The sequence below is a fragment of the Gadus macrocephalus genome, chromosome 21, assembly GCF_031168955.1.
Source record: "Gadus macrocephalus chromosome 21, ASM3116895v1".
Classification (NCBI taxonomy): Eukaryota; Metazoa; Chordata; class Actinopteri; order Gadiformes; family Gadidae; genus Gadus; species Gadus macrocephalus.
In genome coordinates, this window is record NC_082402.1 from 7,448,272 (window position 1) to 7,466,843 (window position 18,572).

Consider the following 18,572-nt stretch of genomic DNA (forward strand, 5'->3'; position numbering starts at 1 on the left):
TTGGTTAATCTAGTAATTGCAAGTGCTTGGCAATTCTATGAACATCCTTACTGTACAGACAGCGATATAATGGTGTTTCTTTTTCTTCTGAAAAATGTACTCATTGTTAGTCACTTTAGAGATAAAAGCGTCTGCTAAATGCCCTAAATGTAAATCTACTTTAGGAACTAGTAAGGATCATTAAGCATAATCCCATGTCATAATTACACAAAAAAAGATGATCCATTTTGAGTGATGAAATTAACCAGTTTTGCATTTTGACTTTCAGACTTTTCATATAACTTTATTTATCACAGGGTTTCATCACAGTTACAGGCCTACTAACACTGTACAAATATTGATTCCACTTGTTTATTTAATTTAGAAAATATGTAATTGATGTTTTTCTAGAATGAACATAGAACATATTACTTAATTGATATTCACCAGAGCTAGAGAGATGCTTATATGTATAGATATATTATTGATAATGCTAACCCTTGGTTTTAGGATTTTAGTATAGGTTTTACAAAAATACTTGGACTTTTCTGAAATGCATACGTAAAAATGTGTTTTATATCAAGAGTATTTGTTGCTGTTAGTGATGCTTTTGATGCACCTTGAGGAAATAGTTGCTCTACACGTATCTAGCAACGTTGACATGATGGTATTTTTGGTTCGCCTGCTGTGTCTTGGTTTAATGTTGCATTCAAGACAACCCGCGACCTGGTATAAACAACCTCCCACTTGTTCAAAATGAATTTAACGGTTGTCCAACTCGTGTTCAATGTTGTCTTGAATGCGGTATGAGTCTTCAACTTCAAACTGAGAAAAGTATCATCCTTTTAATTACTTTTCAGCGAATTAGAAGATGCCTTAATCCAAAGCGAAAAAGACTGAATACCGATTCCAACGTTTTCTTTTCCCAAACTGTAAATATTGCCTTCAATTTACAAAATACAACTTTAATGATTGATCCAAAAGTCACCAGGCATCCCAAGTCCAAAAGCCATTTTTGTCATTTCATCTATTTCACCTGTACAGGGATGTTCATTCAGTCTTTTTTTCGTATCCAGACTATTTCGATTTAGTATCCTGGATTTGTCTGCTGTTAAGGAGATCCTTGGGTTGGGTGCATTTCGACGGTAAAACATCTCGATCATCATCTTACCAAATGGGGGAAAACAGCAGATTTTCTTTTGTTTGTTTTCTTCCCAACATTGCCAGTCAATAGGTTATACTTTGTGTCCACATAAATGAGCACCTACATATTAAACCACTACTACCTGTGTATTCCTTTTATTTCTTAGTATTAACAGGATTTAGGCTGTCCTTCATAACTTTTATGAAGGCCAAGCGTCTTCATGTCCTCCTTGTTATAGCCATAGGTAAGGATGTTTCTATATGTTGCTATTCTGTTGCAAATCTGAAATATACATGAACTTTTTTATAATCTAGATAAACTATTAGATCAATGCTATTTATTTAACAAACAGCACATTAACCAAATAATACCATCCCGATAACAACTGTTCCATCACTATGACAAATAACAAGACACCAGAGACATTCTAGAGAAACACAAGACATACAATTTTTTTTTTAAACTTATTTGTTTCAGTACATTTTTTCTAATGCTGATTTTCTGAACAGCATCAACAACTTTATCAGCAAGTTGATTGCATCATAGTTCTAGTTAGTTCTGGCGAAATATAAGAATTGTATTAGCCAAAATTATAACAAAATCATTAGCCAATATCTAAAATTATCATTATTATAATGTAATATAATTATAATATTATTCTGAATCCTTTTGTTTCCTCTGTAGGTCTACTGAATTCCCCTCTGAGTGCAGGTAAATATGTTCAATCCATTTTACAAACAACATGTGCAATACAAAGAGCAGAGACCACGAAACCCCCCCACCCCAGTGGCGGAACAACTTTACGAAGGGCCCTGGGGCAGAAATGAGTCAAGCCCCCCAGGGCATATAAAGGACGGACTGAGGACAGAAAATAATTGCTTTCTCTCCATTGAAACCCATTCATATTTTTCGATCTCATTGAGCCGAAGTCACCCCCTTTCCGGTAGAGCCCATGGGACCTATGAGATCGAAAAAGTCTTTATATGCCCCGGATTACATATATGTTGTTTGTGGATTTAAATGATAACTTTTCATGTTTATTGAAAAGTTTATCGTGCAATTGTTCAGTTAAAGGCTGTAGAAAAAACATAATGAGAAAGGCTACATGTCTCATATGTGACGTCAAGCTCCCTGCGACTGGTGTTGACAAGACCGACATTCTCCCCATCGGAATAAATGAAACCAGATGAAACTCTCCACATGCCCCGATTTGGAGCCGTGAAGTGGAGCAGAGAGATCGACATGAGTTCCAAGTGCGGGTGGTGAGGTATATCATTCGCGTCGAGAGCAGCGAAGAGCTGTAGTTCACAAAGCGGCCTCACACAAAACGGAGAAAAAATGGAGAGAAAGTAATTATTTTCTGGTCCCAGTCCAACGTGCATCCAAACAACTTAGCCAATGCAGCCTCCTATGTCAGTGTTGATTTATAGTATAACAGATTATCAAAAAATGTTAAGTGTTTGCGTGTGTGTGTGTGTTGTCATGTAGGCTAAATACTGATTGTCTTGGCTTGCATCCATGAAATATTGTAATGTTATAGGCCTACAGCAAAATGTATATCGGTATTGTGCAACAATCGGGAGATGGGGACCTCCGAATATTGACAGGTATTTCGCACACTGGGTAAAATAAAGCTTAAAAATAAACAGTAGGCAAAGATGCTGTTACTGGCGCTAGTAGGCTACCATCAAAACGTGGGATAACTAATCGGAAATCTGTTTACAACGTCGGGGGTAAGATATATTTAGGGATTATCTGGGTGGGATTTCACAGGTGGGACTGGCAAATTAGCCCATAGATAGCATTATGCCACCTATTTCTAGATCTTCTGACTCAATTTATCTGTACTAATCTGAACGACATAATCGCTGTCACTAGATATAAAGAAAACTATGACTTTCACTCGGTGCTATTCACTGACAGTAAAAATAAATAAAAGTGTTGCTATTGTATGCACTGCTGTTCATGCTCCAGCGCTCGTTGCTGCATTGCTAAATGATAGCAACTCTTCACTCATTCTCATCTGACCATGCCTTTAATTGTTCTCAGTTTAATGCATCAGTTCTCTGCAATTCCTCATTCGCCCTCTCACGTTTGACAGGTTCCAAATTATACGACTGTGGGCCATCATACATGTTAATTGTGGCTCTTGCCACCTCTTAGACGCCGTAGTTCTAGTACTAGGCTGAGACGACCTTCCACCACGTCTCCCAAACGTGAAGTCACCGCCGAATAGTTAGAAAACACCTGTTACTGCCAAAAACGATAAAAACTGGACTTTAACACTGTTTTAGAGACATTTTCTAAATGATATACATATTTTGAGTGCTTTATTTACCCATCAATCAAACCTTCTGGTTAACCTGCAACTAGGCACAGAACACACCTCGGTTATAAAGGTTTTTAATCACCACTGTGTAGACTGGCCACTGCAGAAAAACACATTCCCCAGAATAAAATCCCCTTCTGGCGAATTCATTCAATCTCACAAATTAGTTCATCTTCAATAGATTAGCTGTGTAACAAAACAGGAAAAAAGGTGTAACTCCGCCCCTTTCAGTTTTTTGTTTCCGGCCAAGGCTCTGATGTGTCCCCCAAAAGTGCTACTACAACATAGTAGGGCTGCTCCACCCAAGATAACACACTGTGGGGGGAATATCTAGTTGGAAGGGATGGAGTCACGATAAAATCGCTGATATATTATCGAGCTAGCTTTAATACCAAAGAAGATGGCTGCCCCAAGAAACACCATGTTGTACTTTGTGTTGTAGGCGCCATGGTACAATTCACAGATAGAGTTGGGGAAGAGATGAAAGAAGACACTGCAGATATAAGAGGTGGAGCACCGAGTGAAAGGTAAAGGACATAAAAAAGATAATGTCCAATGAAGCAGTTTTAATAGAGTCCAAGTCATTTTATCAGGGAAGACCATGTGATGTGTTTGCATGCTTCATCGTTTAATATAGAGGCAGGATATTCTAGTGGCTAGGCTCCCAAATGAAAGGTTCTGAATTCAAACAAAAATGTCTTTCTATTCCTTCCCTGAGCAACCATGAAATATGGCAATGTTCCAACCCGAAGATAAGGGACCAAACGTGGTCGAGTCCCATACAAATCTGGAGAGAAATGCCACCAGAGACCTAACCGGGCGAGTTTTTTACTTAGCCACTTATTCATTCATGAAAAGAAACACAGTAGAAGTGCCAATGGGTTGTGGTGTTATGTAATCATTCATATATCGTCAGGGTTCTGGAAATGGAACTGAAGAATCTACGAATCTACGATAGATGACCGTGTTCCAATGGAGTGGCGAAATCACGCCCCTTCCGGTAGAGCTCATGGGACCTATGAGATCGAAAAATATGAATGGGTGTCAATGGAGAGAAAATAATTATCTTCTGGTCCCAGTCTTTATATGCCCTGGATTACACATATGTTGTTTGTGGATTTAAATGAAAATTTGTCATGCAACGGAAACTAAAATTTTTCGTGAAGAAGTTTGATAATTTTAGGTTTTATGTGAGGCCGCTTTGTGAACTACAGCTCTTCGCTGCTCTCGACGCATATGATATACGTCACCACACCCGCACTTGGAACTCGGCAGCTATAAAAAGCTATAAAAACTACAAAATGACTCTATTAATGCAGGCTATGTGGAAAATGCGCCGACTTTTGCTCAGCCTGGCTCCGCCTCTTCCGCTACGTAGCTAAGATGGCTGCCGTTGAGTTCGGAAAGTGTCCTTCGATCCCTTCGATCCACACTTCACGATTAGTCCGTTTTGAGTACGACATCGACATCCGACATCCGGGTCCTTGAAGTATACTTCTTTTCGCCAGATTGGAACGTACTACGTACTTAAAATTTGGCTAGTAAGTACGGACTGTACGGGTAGTGGAACACGGCACATGGGTGAGACTCCTTAGCTGTGTCCCAATTCCTCTACGAATAGTCTAATCTCCTATCCCTTACTTAACCTTTGTGGAAAACGTCATCGGGTCAAGGAGAGATGAAAATGTGCTTCCTTTCGAACATAGGAAAAGACAGCGCTGTTTAAAATGAATTCTACTCCACTTTTCCTAACCGACGTCATTGCGCGACGGGAAGTATTGCTGACCTCTAGCGTTTCTACGGTGGAACTACAGTTTTCCGAAGTTGGTCTACAACAGGGGTTCTCAGAGTTTTGACAGCTGAGGGCCAATTTAGGAACCCAAAATTTGACTGAGGGCCGCCAAAGGAAAAAAATGTAGGCGGGTAACGCCGTCAGCATCCCAGTGGTGAAAAACAACATTACACCGTAGACCTCTGGGAGTGAGGTCAAGTGAGGTCTAAATCACAAAACTGAGGTTCATCCTTTCAAAGTAATGTACAGTCGGATTAAAACTAACAAATAAAAGGATTTGATTGAAAGCTAGAGAGAGTCGACTTTTCGCTTTATATTTATTTATTTTTATTTCAATTTATATTGATATAATAAAAAGAAAAACGTAGGCCTACTGGCAATGATGGAAAAGTATAACAAAATGGGGAACAACTTCACGTGACAAATGAAGAAAGAGGGAACAGAAATTGTTTGCTTTGCAATTATTACATTATCTTACGCATGTTGGGAACCACCAAAACCTAGTTCTTAGAATTCATATTATTGCGCAAGGGCTTTCATAAGTGCTCCATAAGCTAAATCTCCATTTTGTTCCCTTATTGAGCAATATATAGTAACTTAACTGATTCTAATTTATTTATTTAAATGGAGGGTACTCTGGGTTAGATGTCGGGCTGACAACCTGCCTTGAGTTTTGGTTTGGATTGTGAAGATTCACCATGCTCTCAATCATGGTGAGGTTCAATATGGAACATTCTTCCTAGACGGATATGCCCCGAGTACACACACAGCCTACGAATTTGCAGGGTGCTTTTATCATGGTAGTGAACATTGCTACAACACGGGCCATCAATGGCGATTCTACACGGGGGCCTATAGGGGCCAGTGCCCCTTTAGACATGTCCCTGGCCCCCCCTGTGGCCCCCCTGTGCCCCCCCCGTGATGACCAAATAAAATAACTATGATTTTACAGATTTTACGGAACTAATTTGACGCAAAGTTCTACACAGGTAACTTAGAGCGGCTAACCCAAACACTGTGCTGCTGCTTCTCGGTAAATGAGAGCTCAGCGATTAGTCTTGGAGAAAGAGCCACGATTTCTCCTGTTGCAAGAGTCGAAGCTAAGTAAAACGATTTCATTTCTTAACTGACTTGCTGTTCTTATAGCAGCTGTCATGAAATGAGGAAAGAACAGTAGAACAGGGAAGTTTCCTTTGCGCTCTTTAGACTGTGCAAGATTGCTGCAACCCTTCCTGTAAGCTCAGCCTCTTGGGAAAACAGTTTCTCCACACTGAAACAGATAAAATAAATAGGAAAAGGCACATTGTTTTGCACTTCGTTGTCACCCTGGAGTACAAAACTAATGTTTATACGATTTTGATGATTTAGTATCCCCAACAAAAAGCGCTCCAATGTGTTCTTGTCGTATTGATTTCAATGAGGTTGGGCCAACAGTGAGAATCCCAATTCACATGTGAAAAAAAGATACTCAACTTATGTTGATTTTGAAATGTACTTCCCCCAGTAGTCTTTCTTAAATGTGAAGTCTGCATTTTATTTTCTTACGGTGTATATTGTGTGCTTAATAACCAGGCAATTGTTGCTTATCTATCAATCATACATCTAGGTGGACACGCCCACTAGTGATGTCTCAAGGGAAAAGGGAAAGGCAGATTTTCAAACGGCTTATGTCTAATCACACTCACATCTGGTGGCATGATATCACAATTTTAATGATTGACCCAAAATTCAACAGGCATCCCAAGTTCGAAGATCATTTTTGTCACTTCCTCTATGCCAGCTATATAGGGAAGTTAATTTTGTCCTTTTTTCATTTCCGGACTGTCCCACTATTTCGATTTAGTATCCTGGATTTGTCTGCTGTTAAGGAGATCCTTCGGTTGGGTGTACTAAGAAGGTGAAACATCTCAATCATTATCTTAACAAATTGCTACAGCAAATAGGTTCTACTTTTTGTCCACATAAATGAGCACCTACAAGTTAAACAACTACTACTTGTGTATTTGTTTTTATCCTCAGTATTGACAGGAGTCAGGCTGTTCTTCATAACTACTATGAAGGCCAAACGTCTTCATGTCCTCCTTGTTATAGCCATAGGTAAGGATGTTTCTATCCTCTTCTGTTGCAAATGTGAAACATACGTGAACATTTTTATAATCTAGATAATGTAGGGAATTAACTATTAGATCAACGCTATTTATTGAACAGCACATTGACCAAATAATAACATCCCGATATCATCTGTTCCATCACAATGACATATAACAAGACACCAGAGACATTCTAGAGAAACACAAGACATTCTAAAAAAATAAATAATAAAAGCGTACAATTATTTGAGAACTTTTTTGTTTCAGTCTACTTTTTCCAATGCTGATTTTCTGAACAGATCGAGAACTTTATCAGCTAGTAGATTGCATCATAGTTCTAGTTAGTTCTGGCGTAATACAAAAATTGTATTAGCAATAATTATAACAAACTCGCCAATATTTATAATTGATGGGCCATTAGTTTTTAGTATCATTATTAAACAATGTACTATAATGATATTATGATTATTATGAATCCCTTAATCGTTTTGTTTCCACTGTAGGTCTACTGAATTCCCCTCTGAATGCAGGTGAGTACGTTCAATCCATTTGACAAACAACATGTGCTATACAAAGAGCAGAGACCACGACACCCCGCCACAGAGTGTGGCCATTTTTGAAATCGTAAACGTTTTTTTGAAATGTGTTTTTTAATATCAACCACCCTTGAAGAGCCTTTCTCTTCAAGGGTGGCTCTTTAAGGGTAGCTCTTTAAGGGTAGGTGGCCCTTCAACGATTTGATTGGTGTGAGGTTTAAATGGTATTAAAAAACACATTTCTACAAACCTTAGAGATTGCAAAAAAGGCCACAATGTGAACGATTACCAAACAATGTCTTATAAATGTACATAATCATATTCATATATCAGACATTGTTATTGGCATTTCACTCTTTGATGTTTTGTGAGTAACTGGTCCCTTTCTGAACAGGGATAGACAGTCACCAGATTCGGCTGGTCAACGGGACGACTCGTTGTTCTGGACGAGTGGAGGTCTTACACGAAGGCCAGTGGGGATCAGTCTGCGATGATCACTGGGGCATACAGGAGGCAGAAGTTGTGTGCCGCGAGATGAAGTGCGGGACGGCCCTGGGGGTCAAACATACAGCTTACTTTGGCCAGGGGGCTGGCCCCATTCTGCTGGATGACCTTAGGTGCAATGGCCAAGAGAGGGCACTGGGGGAATGCGACCACGCAGGCTTTGGGGTCAATAACTGCGGCCATTCAGAAGATGCCGGCGTCGAGTGTTCAGGTATTCACAATTCATCTCCAAGTCAAGTAGGAGTTATATGTTGACACACTGGAAAAGGGTTCAACTCATTCATCTCTTTTTCACTAAACGAGTCAATGTTGGAAAAGTCCCATCTGAAGCAGACATTCAGTAGATGTTTGATGAGGCATGATCATGGGATCAAGAGAAGCAAGGCACAAAACGAGAGGCAAAAGAAGATGGAAGGCTTGAAGGCTTTTTACTCTACAAGTAAAAGGGCTGTTTGGTTAGAACGCGTTATGTAATATACTATTTGCCCTTTTCAGATGTGCCGTTGAATGTCAAGCTGTTCAACGGCACTGATCGTTGCAACGGTCGACTGGAAGTTGAACACGAGGGCCAGTGGGTGAAGATTTGTAAAAACAGCCATTGGGGCGATAAAGAAGAGTCACTGGTGTGCCGTGAGTTAGAATGCGGCACGCCGGATAAAAAGGATGTGAGGCTCAACATCGGAGCGGGTACTAATCTGGGAAGTTTCACGGCCAGCTGCGTCGGCGCTGAGACCTCCATCGCCGCCTGCCCGCTTCAGTCGAACCTGAGCGCATGTGAAGCAGCAGTTGTTTACTGCACAGGTAAGAGATAGCGCGTTGATTTCTTTTGATCATGTGCATGAATGAGGCACAAAATATTCTTGGTCATTATTTAATTATTCGTGAGTTAGAAAAATTGTGAGATGTATACTGAACATTTTATAATCTAGATAATGTAGGGAATTAAGTGTTAGATCAACGCTATTTATTGAACAGCATATTGACCAAAGAATAACATCCCGATAACATCTGTTCCATCACGATGACATATAAGAAGACACCAGAGACATTCTAGAGACACACAAGACATAAAAAAAAATAAAACCGTACAATTATTTCAGAACTTTTTTTTCTGTCTACCTTTTCCAATGCTGATATTCTGAACAGATCAAGAACTTTATCAGCTAGTAGATAGTATTAAAGTTCTAGTTAGTTCTGGCGTAACACAAGAATTAGCAATAATTCTACGCCCCCCCCCCCCCCCCCCCTCCAGACGCAGCGCCGATGCGGCTGGTCAACGGGTCCACCAGCTGCTCCGGTCGGGTGGAGGTGTTCTACCGCGACCACTGGGGCACTGTGTGTGACGACGGCTGGACCATGAGGAACGCCGAGGTGGTGTGCAACTCACTGGACTGCGGCACGGCCCTGGAGATCAAGCCGCGCGCCTTCTACGGCCAGGGCAAGGGTTTGATCTGGCTGGACGACTTGCGCTGCACCGGCCAGGAGACCTCGTTGTCGAAATGCAAACACAGTGGATTGAGCATCCACAACTGTGGCCACGGCGAAGACGTGGGGGTCGTGTGTTCAGGTTCGGCTGCAGTAAACAAATGTCTATGTCAGTGGGGAAGCAAAGCAGGTTTTGGTCGACCTGACGATGAGGTCAACCACGCATAAGGAGTCCCACAGTCTTAGAGAAGTTTGGGGATAATTGGGTATTGAGCAGCATATTGAAGAAGAAGAGTCGTCACATTGGCCAAATTGTGGAGTAGTGTTATACGTCGACCATGAACAAAATACAGATGACATGCCAGGTCAACTACCTGCCACAATGGCAAGGCTACAATTCTACTTAGACACCTCCAATATCAGCACTTGATAGGTTGCTAAAAAGAGTTACATATATGCATATGCAATGTTTGCTTAGTTAGATCTTATACCCTAGTTGTGGGACATTGCAACCCTAACTTACTGGAAAAGGTATTCAATGATTACAATTGTTTATGTTTTGCGGTTGCAGGTGTTGTTATATCTATAAAATTGCTAATGATGTAATATTTGAAAAATAATTATATAATGTATTAATAAAAATTTAATATGTATTATTATCTATAAAACAAGTGACAGTTTCATTCAAAATGCATTTATGACACTACAGAGTAGAGAAGTCAGAAGTCATTCTTACTCTTACACGGTCACAGAAATTTAATTCACAAATTCAAGGATCTTGTTGGGGTTTCTTTTTCAGACCACATCAAGCTGCTCAATGGGACGCGTTGTGAGGGTCGCATTGAGGTCAAACATGGCGATCAGTGGAGGAAATTGTGCAGCAGTGGCTGGAGCCAGAAAGAGCATGAGGTGTTGTGTCAGGAGCTGAAATGTGGGACCCCGCTTACTGGACAGGATATGCCAGACTTTGGGGACAGAATTGCGCCAATAGGAGTTAAGGCAAGGTGCCTGGGAAACGAGACGTCATTCATTGAGTGTGAAATCAATGAAACAGCCGACACTTGTGACAGCGCCTCCCTTCTCTGTGCAAGTATGTTAACCCTTACTTGTATTGTTATTGGTAATGTGTGGAGAATGCACGTGCCGTTTGGTAGATGCTTTTATCCTGTTTCTTGGGATGGGGAACTCCATCCTCCTAGAAGAGCCATGCTTGAAGAGCATGGCTCTTCTAGGGGTGAGAGCCTTGCTCTTCAAGGGTGTCTCTTTAAAGGTAGGTGGCCCTTCAAGGAATCAGCGTGTGGGGTTTAAATGGTATTAAAAAACACATTTCTACAAACTTTTGAGATTGTAAAAAAAACAAAATGATTGCCAAACAATGTCTTATAAATGTACATTATAATATTCATTTATCAGACATTGTTATTGGCATTTCACTCTAGACAGTAAACAGATTCGGCTGGTCAACGGGACGACTCGTTGTTCTGGACGAGTGGAGGTCTTACACGAAGGCCAGTGGGGATCAGTCTGCGGTGATGGCTGGGGCCTACAGGAGGCAGAAGTTGCGTGCCGCGAGATGAAATGCGGGACGGCCCTGGGGGTAAAATACCAAGCCCACTTTGGCCAGGGGGCTGGCCCCATTCTGCTGGATAACCTTGGGTGCAATGGCCAAGAGAGGGCACTGGGGGAATGCAAACACGCAGGCTTTGGGGTCACTAACTGCGGCCATCCGGAAGATGCCGGCGTCTTGTGTTCAGGTAATCACTTTTATTCACAATTCATCTCCAAGTCAAGTAGGAATTCTATGTTGACACACTGGAAAAGGGTATAACTCATTCATCTTTTTTTGTTCATGCGTTATTCATGCGTTATGTAATATACTATTTGCCCTTTTCAGAGAAAGTCAAGCTGTTCAACGGCACTGATCGTTGCAACGGTCGACTGGAAGTTGAACACGAGGGCCAGTGGGTGAAGATTTGTAAAAACAGCCATTGGGGAAATAAGGAAGAGTCACTGGTGTGCCGTGAGTTAGAATGCGGCACGCCGGATAAAAAGGCTGTGAGGCTCAACATCGGAGCGAGTTCTAATCGGGGAAATTTCACGGCCAGCTGCGTCGGCGCTGAGACCTCCATCGCCGCCTGCCCGCTTCAGTCTAACCCGAGCGCATGTGAAGCAGCAGTTGTTTACTGCACAGGTAAGAGATAGCGCGTTGATTTCTTTTCATCATGTGCATAAATGAGGCACAACATATTCTTGGTCACTATTTTATTATTTGTGAGTTAGAATTGTGAGATGTATAGTGTGTGTGTGTGTTTGTGTGTTGTGTTAATACCTGTCCGAGTTGTAGAGTCAATGACTATTGTATTCTTGTATTACGCACAGGCCAACCAGATATTAAACTGGTGAATGGCGCTGATCGATGCTCGGGGAGAGTGGAGGTCCAAAACGACGGCCAATGGGGAACCGTGTGTGATGACTCCTGGGACATCAGGGACGCAGAGGTCGCATGCCGAGCGATGGACTGCGGAACACCCTTACTCATCAAACCTGCAGCCAACTATGGCCCGGGTCGGGGTAACGTCTGGTTAGACGACTTGGAATGTTTTGGTAACGAGACCTCGCTCATGCAATGCAAACGCAGACACTTCGGTCTGAGCCGCTGTAACCACATGGAAGATGCTGGAGTGCAATGTTCAAGTGAGTGTCCTGACCTTTAACTGTTCAGTCATTTAGCAGACGGTTTAATCCAAAGCGATTTAACAGATGCCTACGGGTAGGCTTTGGACATAAGGGATCACCCTTTAAATAACAAATGTCATTTCAGACGGTTCTTTGATTGCGATTGCGTCTCTGATCCTCCCATCCTGTGTTCTGCAGTTTCCACCCGACTCCTGAACGGGAGCAACCACTGCTCAGGCAGAGTGGAGATCCACCAGGAAGGACACTGGGCACCAGTGTTTAATGCTAACTGGGGGCTCAATGAAGCGCTTGTGGTGTGCAGAGAGATGCAATGTGGAGAACCGGTGGTGGCCTCAACACCGTTCAATTTCGGACATGCCGGCCAGGCGACAGGGTACACCACCACTTGTAACGGCAGAGAAACCTCGATAAGCCAGTGCTCCCTGAGAGGATATGCCCAGACCAGCCAGAATCATGCTGCTGCGGCAACAGTAGTTTGTTCAGGTAAGAACTCTTTGGGAAGTCTGGATGTCTGAAAGGCACACTTATCACGTTACTATTTTTATATATTTTGTATTTTGTCTTAGGTAACGTGAGGTTAGTCAATGAATCCAATAAGTGCACCGGAAGGGTTGAATTGTACCAGAATGGCCAATGGGGAAGTGTGTGCGATGAAACCTGGGATATGAATGATGCGGCGGTGGTATGTATGTATCTCCAATGTGGTAGGGCCCAGAAGATCCCTAATTCTGGCTTCTTTGGCCGAGGCAGCACAAACATGTTGATCGGAGAAATTAGTTGTACTGGACGCGAGCACTCACCCGACGAATGCAGACAACAGAACATTGGTTCCTCGACTTGCAACAGCACCTCAGTGGCTGGACTTTTGTGCTCAGGTAAGGGAACTTAGTTATTGTTTCATGTACTACATTATATTCAAATAAATACTATGAGACCACTCCCAAGAAAATTACAATCTAAATCAAATGCATAAATATTAGGTAGAAATTACAATGACAGATTTTATCTTTCTTCCAACAACCTGTCCACAACTACAGATGGTTTGCCCACGCGCTTGGTCCATTCCACGGGTCAATGTTTTGGGAGAGTGGAGGTCCAACACGCAGGCCAGTGGGGCACCTTGTGTGGAAAAGACTGGTCCATGTCCGACGCCATGGTTGTGTGTAGTCTCTTGGGATGCGGGAAGGCGGCGAGCATCTCTGGGAATGCACAGTTTGAGCAAGGCACCGGGCCCATATGGGAAGCCAGCGATCTGTGTTTCAACAATGAGGCGTCAGTCTTCAAATGCTCACAGAGTGGATTCAACGGCACTAGCTGTGGCCACAGACAGGATGCGGGTGTTGTCTGCACAGGTACACAGTGAGCTGGTTAGATAATGTTATATTACTCAGAATGATTCTGAAGTCTGATTGCTAGTGAGCTAAAATCTGGGTGATCAGGTTGTTTCACTTTATTTTGCTTCATGTTGTTTTCGACCAATCATGTTGCTGGAGGCTGTAAGCACAGCAAATGTGTGCTGTAAGCATACATTTGAGGACTCAACTTAGCCAGAAGTATTCAACAGTAAAAAAGTAGAAGGATTTATCTGTAAAAAACGTGTTGACTGCTGAAGTAGAATGTACTGATTCCTATTACAGTTAATATGGTTTCTCCTTCCCCTTAACATGTATATTATTCCTCCAGCTTAAACAATCAATGTATCTGTATTTAATGCAGTTCACGCTTCCTCTCTTCTTGTATCCAGAATCAATAAGGTTGGTCAATGGCAGAAGCGAATGTTCTGGCCGTCTGGAGATTTCACACAATGGCCAGTGGGGAACGATATGTGACGACACCTGGAAAATGAGTAACACTGAAGTAGTGTGCCGGCAGATGGGGTGTGGCCATGGCCTTTCTTTTGGTGGCTTTGGTGCAGGAAGTGGCCCAATATGGCTGGACGATGTTGTTTGTACCGGTGAAGAGGACGCGATCACTCAGTGTTCTCATCAGAACTATGGCGAAAATAACTGCGGTCATAGTGAAGATGTGGGCATTGTATGTTCAGGTAAGCAAACACCATTTGTTTGGAAAAACGTAATCGTCATTTGTATGGTATTGTTTGTCCGACATTGATACGGGTTTTCCTGTTTGCAGGAAAGTTAGCCAAGCCACATGTATCTCTGAACCCGGGTCCAGAGGTAAACTTCGGTGACAGAGTTGAAATAACGTGCTCTGTGGAAATGACCGACCACCTGGGAGGAATGTTTGTCTTACAAAAGACACCAGGCCCCTTCAGAATGCAGAGATACTCTGTGAGTGAAACTGAAACCTTCACTATACCCAAGACCAACTTGAGCCATGGAGGCTTGTATCACTGCCTTTTTCAAAAGAAAATCCCATCCAGAACCATTGACATGCTGGGGGATCCTGTTGAGCTCAAAGTCACAGGTCAGACTGTTTTTACCTGTTGTTTTTATGACATGCCATAACAACAAGGCGTCGGCCAATCCTCCGTGAGCTCACACAAGTTCTGTTTGGTGTCCCCTTCACAGTGAAACTACAGCAGCCCATCATCTCCCTGCCATCGGGTGGCCCCATGATGCTTATGCCCACTAACAAAATAGAGGTCAAGGGAGGAAGCACCTTCTCCATCTCTTGCTCCATTTTCTCCAAATACGAGGGGGGGTCCTTCTACCTGCGCAAGTCCAACACCACCGCCACAAAGCATCAGGAATCGTTAAGCCACTCCATCATCCAAGTGGCTTCCTTTGATTTCTCAGAAGTGACCCCGCAAGACCAGGGCGATTACACATGTGTCTATTCCATCAATATCTCTACACAATCCTTCCATTCAGTGCCCTCGAAAACAATCCAGGTCATAGTGTCAGGTGAGTTCCAGGACTTTGTGTCAGATGTTCCATGTTAGTGCAGTGAATAGACCCTTTTCAGAAAGGTCTCATCGTAGGATTAACACAGGTGTGGGTACTTAAATGGAGCGGACCCTTAATTAGTGTTACTAGCAACACCTATCCACATAGACCTATTATAGGTCTATGATGGATCGATAAAAGCAGAGATATTTTTTGCATGGCACGATTACATACAAAGTCAATGCAAAGAAGCGAAAAAGATGCGACGAATGGAGACGTTTCTTGGCGGTTGGTACTGACTGCGTGAAAGGTGTGAATGGCCCAGCACGAATGGTTTGAATAGCGTAGCGCAAACCTAAATTACTACTTCTAAATGATGTTTGCTCAAGTTAAAATGTATGCTGACAGGCTTATATGATGCAGCTTCATGCAAGTTTTGCACAAAGCTGCGTCAAATAAGGCTGTAAGCGTTGAGTTTCTCTCAGCATCGCTCACGTCCTGAAGTCCTAATTGAATCACAAAAGTGGCTCATGTGACTAGGTTTGTGATGTCCAGCTAATCAGATATATGGATACTAGAATCAACAGGTGATCAAGCTTAGAACTCGCTTTGCGCATGACATCAGATTTACACATATGAGAAGTTGGATACTTATTCCACCATGCAAGTTCTCATTAGACATTCTCAGTGCCACTTTAAGTGTGTCTTTTTAGGGTTTAATGAGGGTAGGATGAGTAAGATTATGAAAGAAGGTCTATTCTACGACTCAACACGCCAAGATAATGTAACGCATACACGCATGTAAAATGTTTTTAGGGGAATTACTGGGGAGAAAAAAAAAACGATATATAAAAGAAAGTAAAGAATTGCATCGTATTTGTGTCTTACTTCAGACACTGATTTCTTTCTGTTGTTTTTATGACATGCCATAACCACAAGGGGTCGGCCAATCCTCAGTGAGCTCACACAAGTTCTGTTTGGTGTCTCCTTCACAGTGAAACTACAGCAGCCCATCATCTCCCTGCCATCGGGTGGCCCCATGATGCTTGTACCCACTAACAAAATAGAGGTCAAGGGAGGAAGCACCTTCGCCATCTCTTGCTTCATTTTCTCCAAATACGAGGGGGGGACCTTCTACCTGCGCAAGACCAACACCAACGCCACAAAGCTTCAGGCAGCGTTAAGCCACTCCATCATCCAAGCGGCTTCCTTTGATTTCTCAGACGTGACTACACAAGACCAGGGCGATTACACATGTGTCTATTCCATCAATATCTCTACACAATCCTTCCATTCAGTGCCCTCGAAAACAATCCAAGTCACAGTGTCAGGTGAGTTCCAGGACTTTGTGCTACCTTTTCTACACGCCAACATAATGTAACACATAGACACTCATGTAAATTGTTTTTATGGGAATTACTGGTGAGAAAAAAAACGTAATATAAAAGAAAGTAAAGAATTGCATCTGATTTGTGTCAAACTTCGGACACTTATTTCCAAACAATAGGCAAAAACAAAACTCTTACATGATGCGATATGTGTTGAGGTTGATCCAATTCAAGCCTTAAAATAAAACCTATACAACTAGTAGGATAAAAGAGCGTCTAAAGCGAGGAACACACTGGCCCAACCGTTGGCCGTCTGGAACGTTTGGGGAGACACAAGACTAACGCCTGCATCTCGCGCAGTCGGAAAACGTACACGCGACTGTGTACTTGGCAGTAGTCTTCACGGTGTTTTTCAATGCAGTTTTTCTGCGAACGGGTCGGACGAGAGGCAACTGAGTGGTAGGATAAAGGCAGATGGCCGTTGGTTTGAGTTTTGGCGGTGTCTAGGGGCCTTAAGGAAAACCATTTGTTCAAATTGGGGTTTCATTTCTGTACATATTCAGATAAACGTTGTAAAAAACAGATTTCTCCCCTAAGCCCCAACCACAAATTAATGTTATTGGTTAGTGACAGAAAAGATGTCTAAAGGGTAGGTATGGAAATGGATACTCACAGTGGTGGTTCTAAGTCCGGTTACGCCCCGGGCAAAACTTCCTCTGAGCAGGACAGACGGACGGACTTCAGTGGGGGTTTCAGTCCATCTGTCTTACCTTCTCAACGAGCAGGTGCGCCTGTAGCCAGACGGGGCGCCAATATGCCAATTCCCCAAACAATGCTATGGTACCCACGTAATTTGGCGCCCCCCACAAATACGACGCCCCGGGACCGGTTCGGCCGTGCCTAATACCGCCACTGGATACTCGATATACTTTTGCTATCCTGGGGTAAACTCTTCAAAACTTTCTCCAACAGGATCTGATGTCCCTTCAACCATGAGAAGAACCATGGTTGGTCTCGCGCTTGTCCTGATACTGTCCACCGTTGTGTATCTATGCTGGAGAAGGAGAAGAATGGCGTCACGTTAGTGGCACACACACACACACACACACACACACACACACACACACACACACACACACACACACACACACACACACACACACACACACACACACACACACACACACACACACAGCTGTACATTTAGAAAAGGTACTTATTGTAGAAACACCATACCAGTTAGTTAGTGTCACAAATCAGACTTTACATTCGTAATGTTCAAACTGATAGCAGACGAGCTCAACTCTGGGGGAATAGAGCTAGCTTTAATAACAAACAAGGATGACTGCTTGTTTTGCTACCCTAAGAAACACTTTGTTGTACTTTGTGTTTCAGGTGCCATGGTACATAAGGGCCAATTGTTGTCGAGTCCGACAACAATCTGGAGAGTAATGCCACCGAAGACCTAATAGGGCGAGTTTCTTACGAGCTTGAGCCACTTATTCATTCATGAAAACAAACACAGTAGAAGTGCCAATGGGATGTGGTGTTATGTAATCAATCATATATCGTCAGGGTTCTGGAAATGGAACTGAATAATCTACTGAAAATGTTAATTGAGAGATAACCGTATGTAGATACCACTTTGACAGCCTTGTCACGTTGCTGCGATACGTCAGCGTGGCACCCATATTTGAGAGGCCAAGACTGGCTTTTAAGCAAATACAAGTAAACGGGCTTCAGTTTGTAATATATGATTTAATATGAATACAAGAACTAAAATCGGTTGAGAAATGCAAACGTAATTGTGCTTATCCCGTTGTATTTGCTTTTAGACATTACCAATATGTCAGCGAAGTTGACATATGATCCGAAGGCCAATGCGGTGTCTTTGGACTG

The 18,572-nt window shown here is 42.5% G+C and overlaps 1 protein-coding gene across 6 annotated transcripts in view; it reads left to right on the top strand.

Annotated features, from left to right (window-relative positions):
* The first annotated feature begins 1,308 nt into the window (after nucleotides 1-1,308).
* The window catches only part of LOC132449686 (deleted in malignant brain tumors 1 protein-like), a 49,562-nt gene continuing 32,298 nt past the window's right edge, over nucleotides 1,309-18,572 (top strand). Inside the window, exons 1-19 of one of the 6 annotated variants that reach the window (XR_009523632.1) lie at nucleotides 6,945-7,141; nucleotides 7,264-7,341; nucleotides 7,838-7,864; nucleotides 8,265-8,585; nucleotides 8,870-9,175; nucleotides 9,627-9,941; nucleotides 10,599-10,889; nucleotides 11,239-11,553; nucleotides 11,694-11,990; nucleotides 12,179-12,493; nucleotides 12,674-12,979; nucleotides 13,063-13,371; nucleotides 13,534-13,848; nucleotides 14,241-14,540; nucleotides 14,630-14,923; nucleotides 15,028-15,363; nucleotides 16,341-16,676; nucleotides 17,646-17,753; nucleotides 18,069-18,146. Coding sequence is in view for 5 of the 6 variants with exons in the window: in XM_060041459.1 (XP_059897442.1) it covers nucleotides 7,299-7,341; nucleotides 7,838-7,864; nucleotides 8,265-8,585; nucleotides 8,870-9,175; nucleotides 9,627-9,941; nucleotides 10,599-10,889; nucleotides 11,239-11,553; nucleotides 11,694-11,990; nucleotides 12,179-12,493; nucleotides 12,674-12,979; nucleotides 13,063-13,371; nucleotides 13,534-13,848; nucleotides 14,241-14,540; nucleotides 14,630-14,923; nucleotides 15,028-15,363; nucleotides 16,341-16,676; nucleotides 17,646-17,753; nucleotides 18,069-18,142 (4,608 nt within the window). In the remaining variant the exon portion in view is untranslated. Of the gene's footprint in view, nucleotides 1,368-1,807; nucleotides 1,835-6,944; nucleotides 7,142-7,263; nucleotides 7,342-7,837; nucleotides 7,865-8,264; nucleotides 8,586-8,869; nucleotides 9,176-9,626; nucleotides 9,942-10,598; nucleotides 10,890-11,238; nucleotides 11,554-11,693; nucleotides 11,991-12,178; nucleotides 12,494-12,673; nucleotides 12,980-13,062; nucleotides 13,372-13,533; nucleotides 13,849-14,240; nucleotides 14,541-14,629; nucleotides 14,924-15,027; nucleotides 15,364-16,340; nucleotides 16,677-17,645; nucleotides 17,754-18,068; nucleotides 18,543-18,572 lie in introns of those variants that run through there. The other 5 variants (XM_060041459.1, XM_060041457.1, XM_060041458.1 and 2 more) reach the window with 5 other exon arrangements.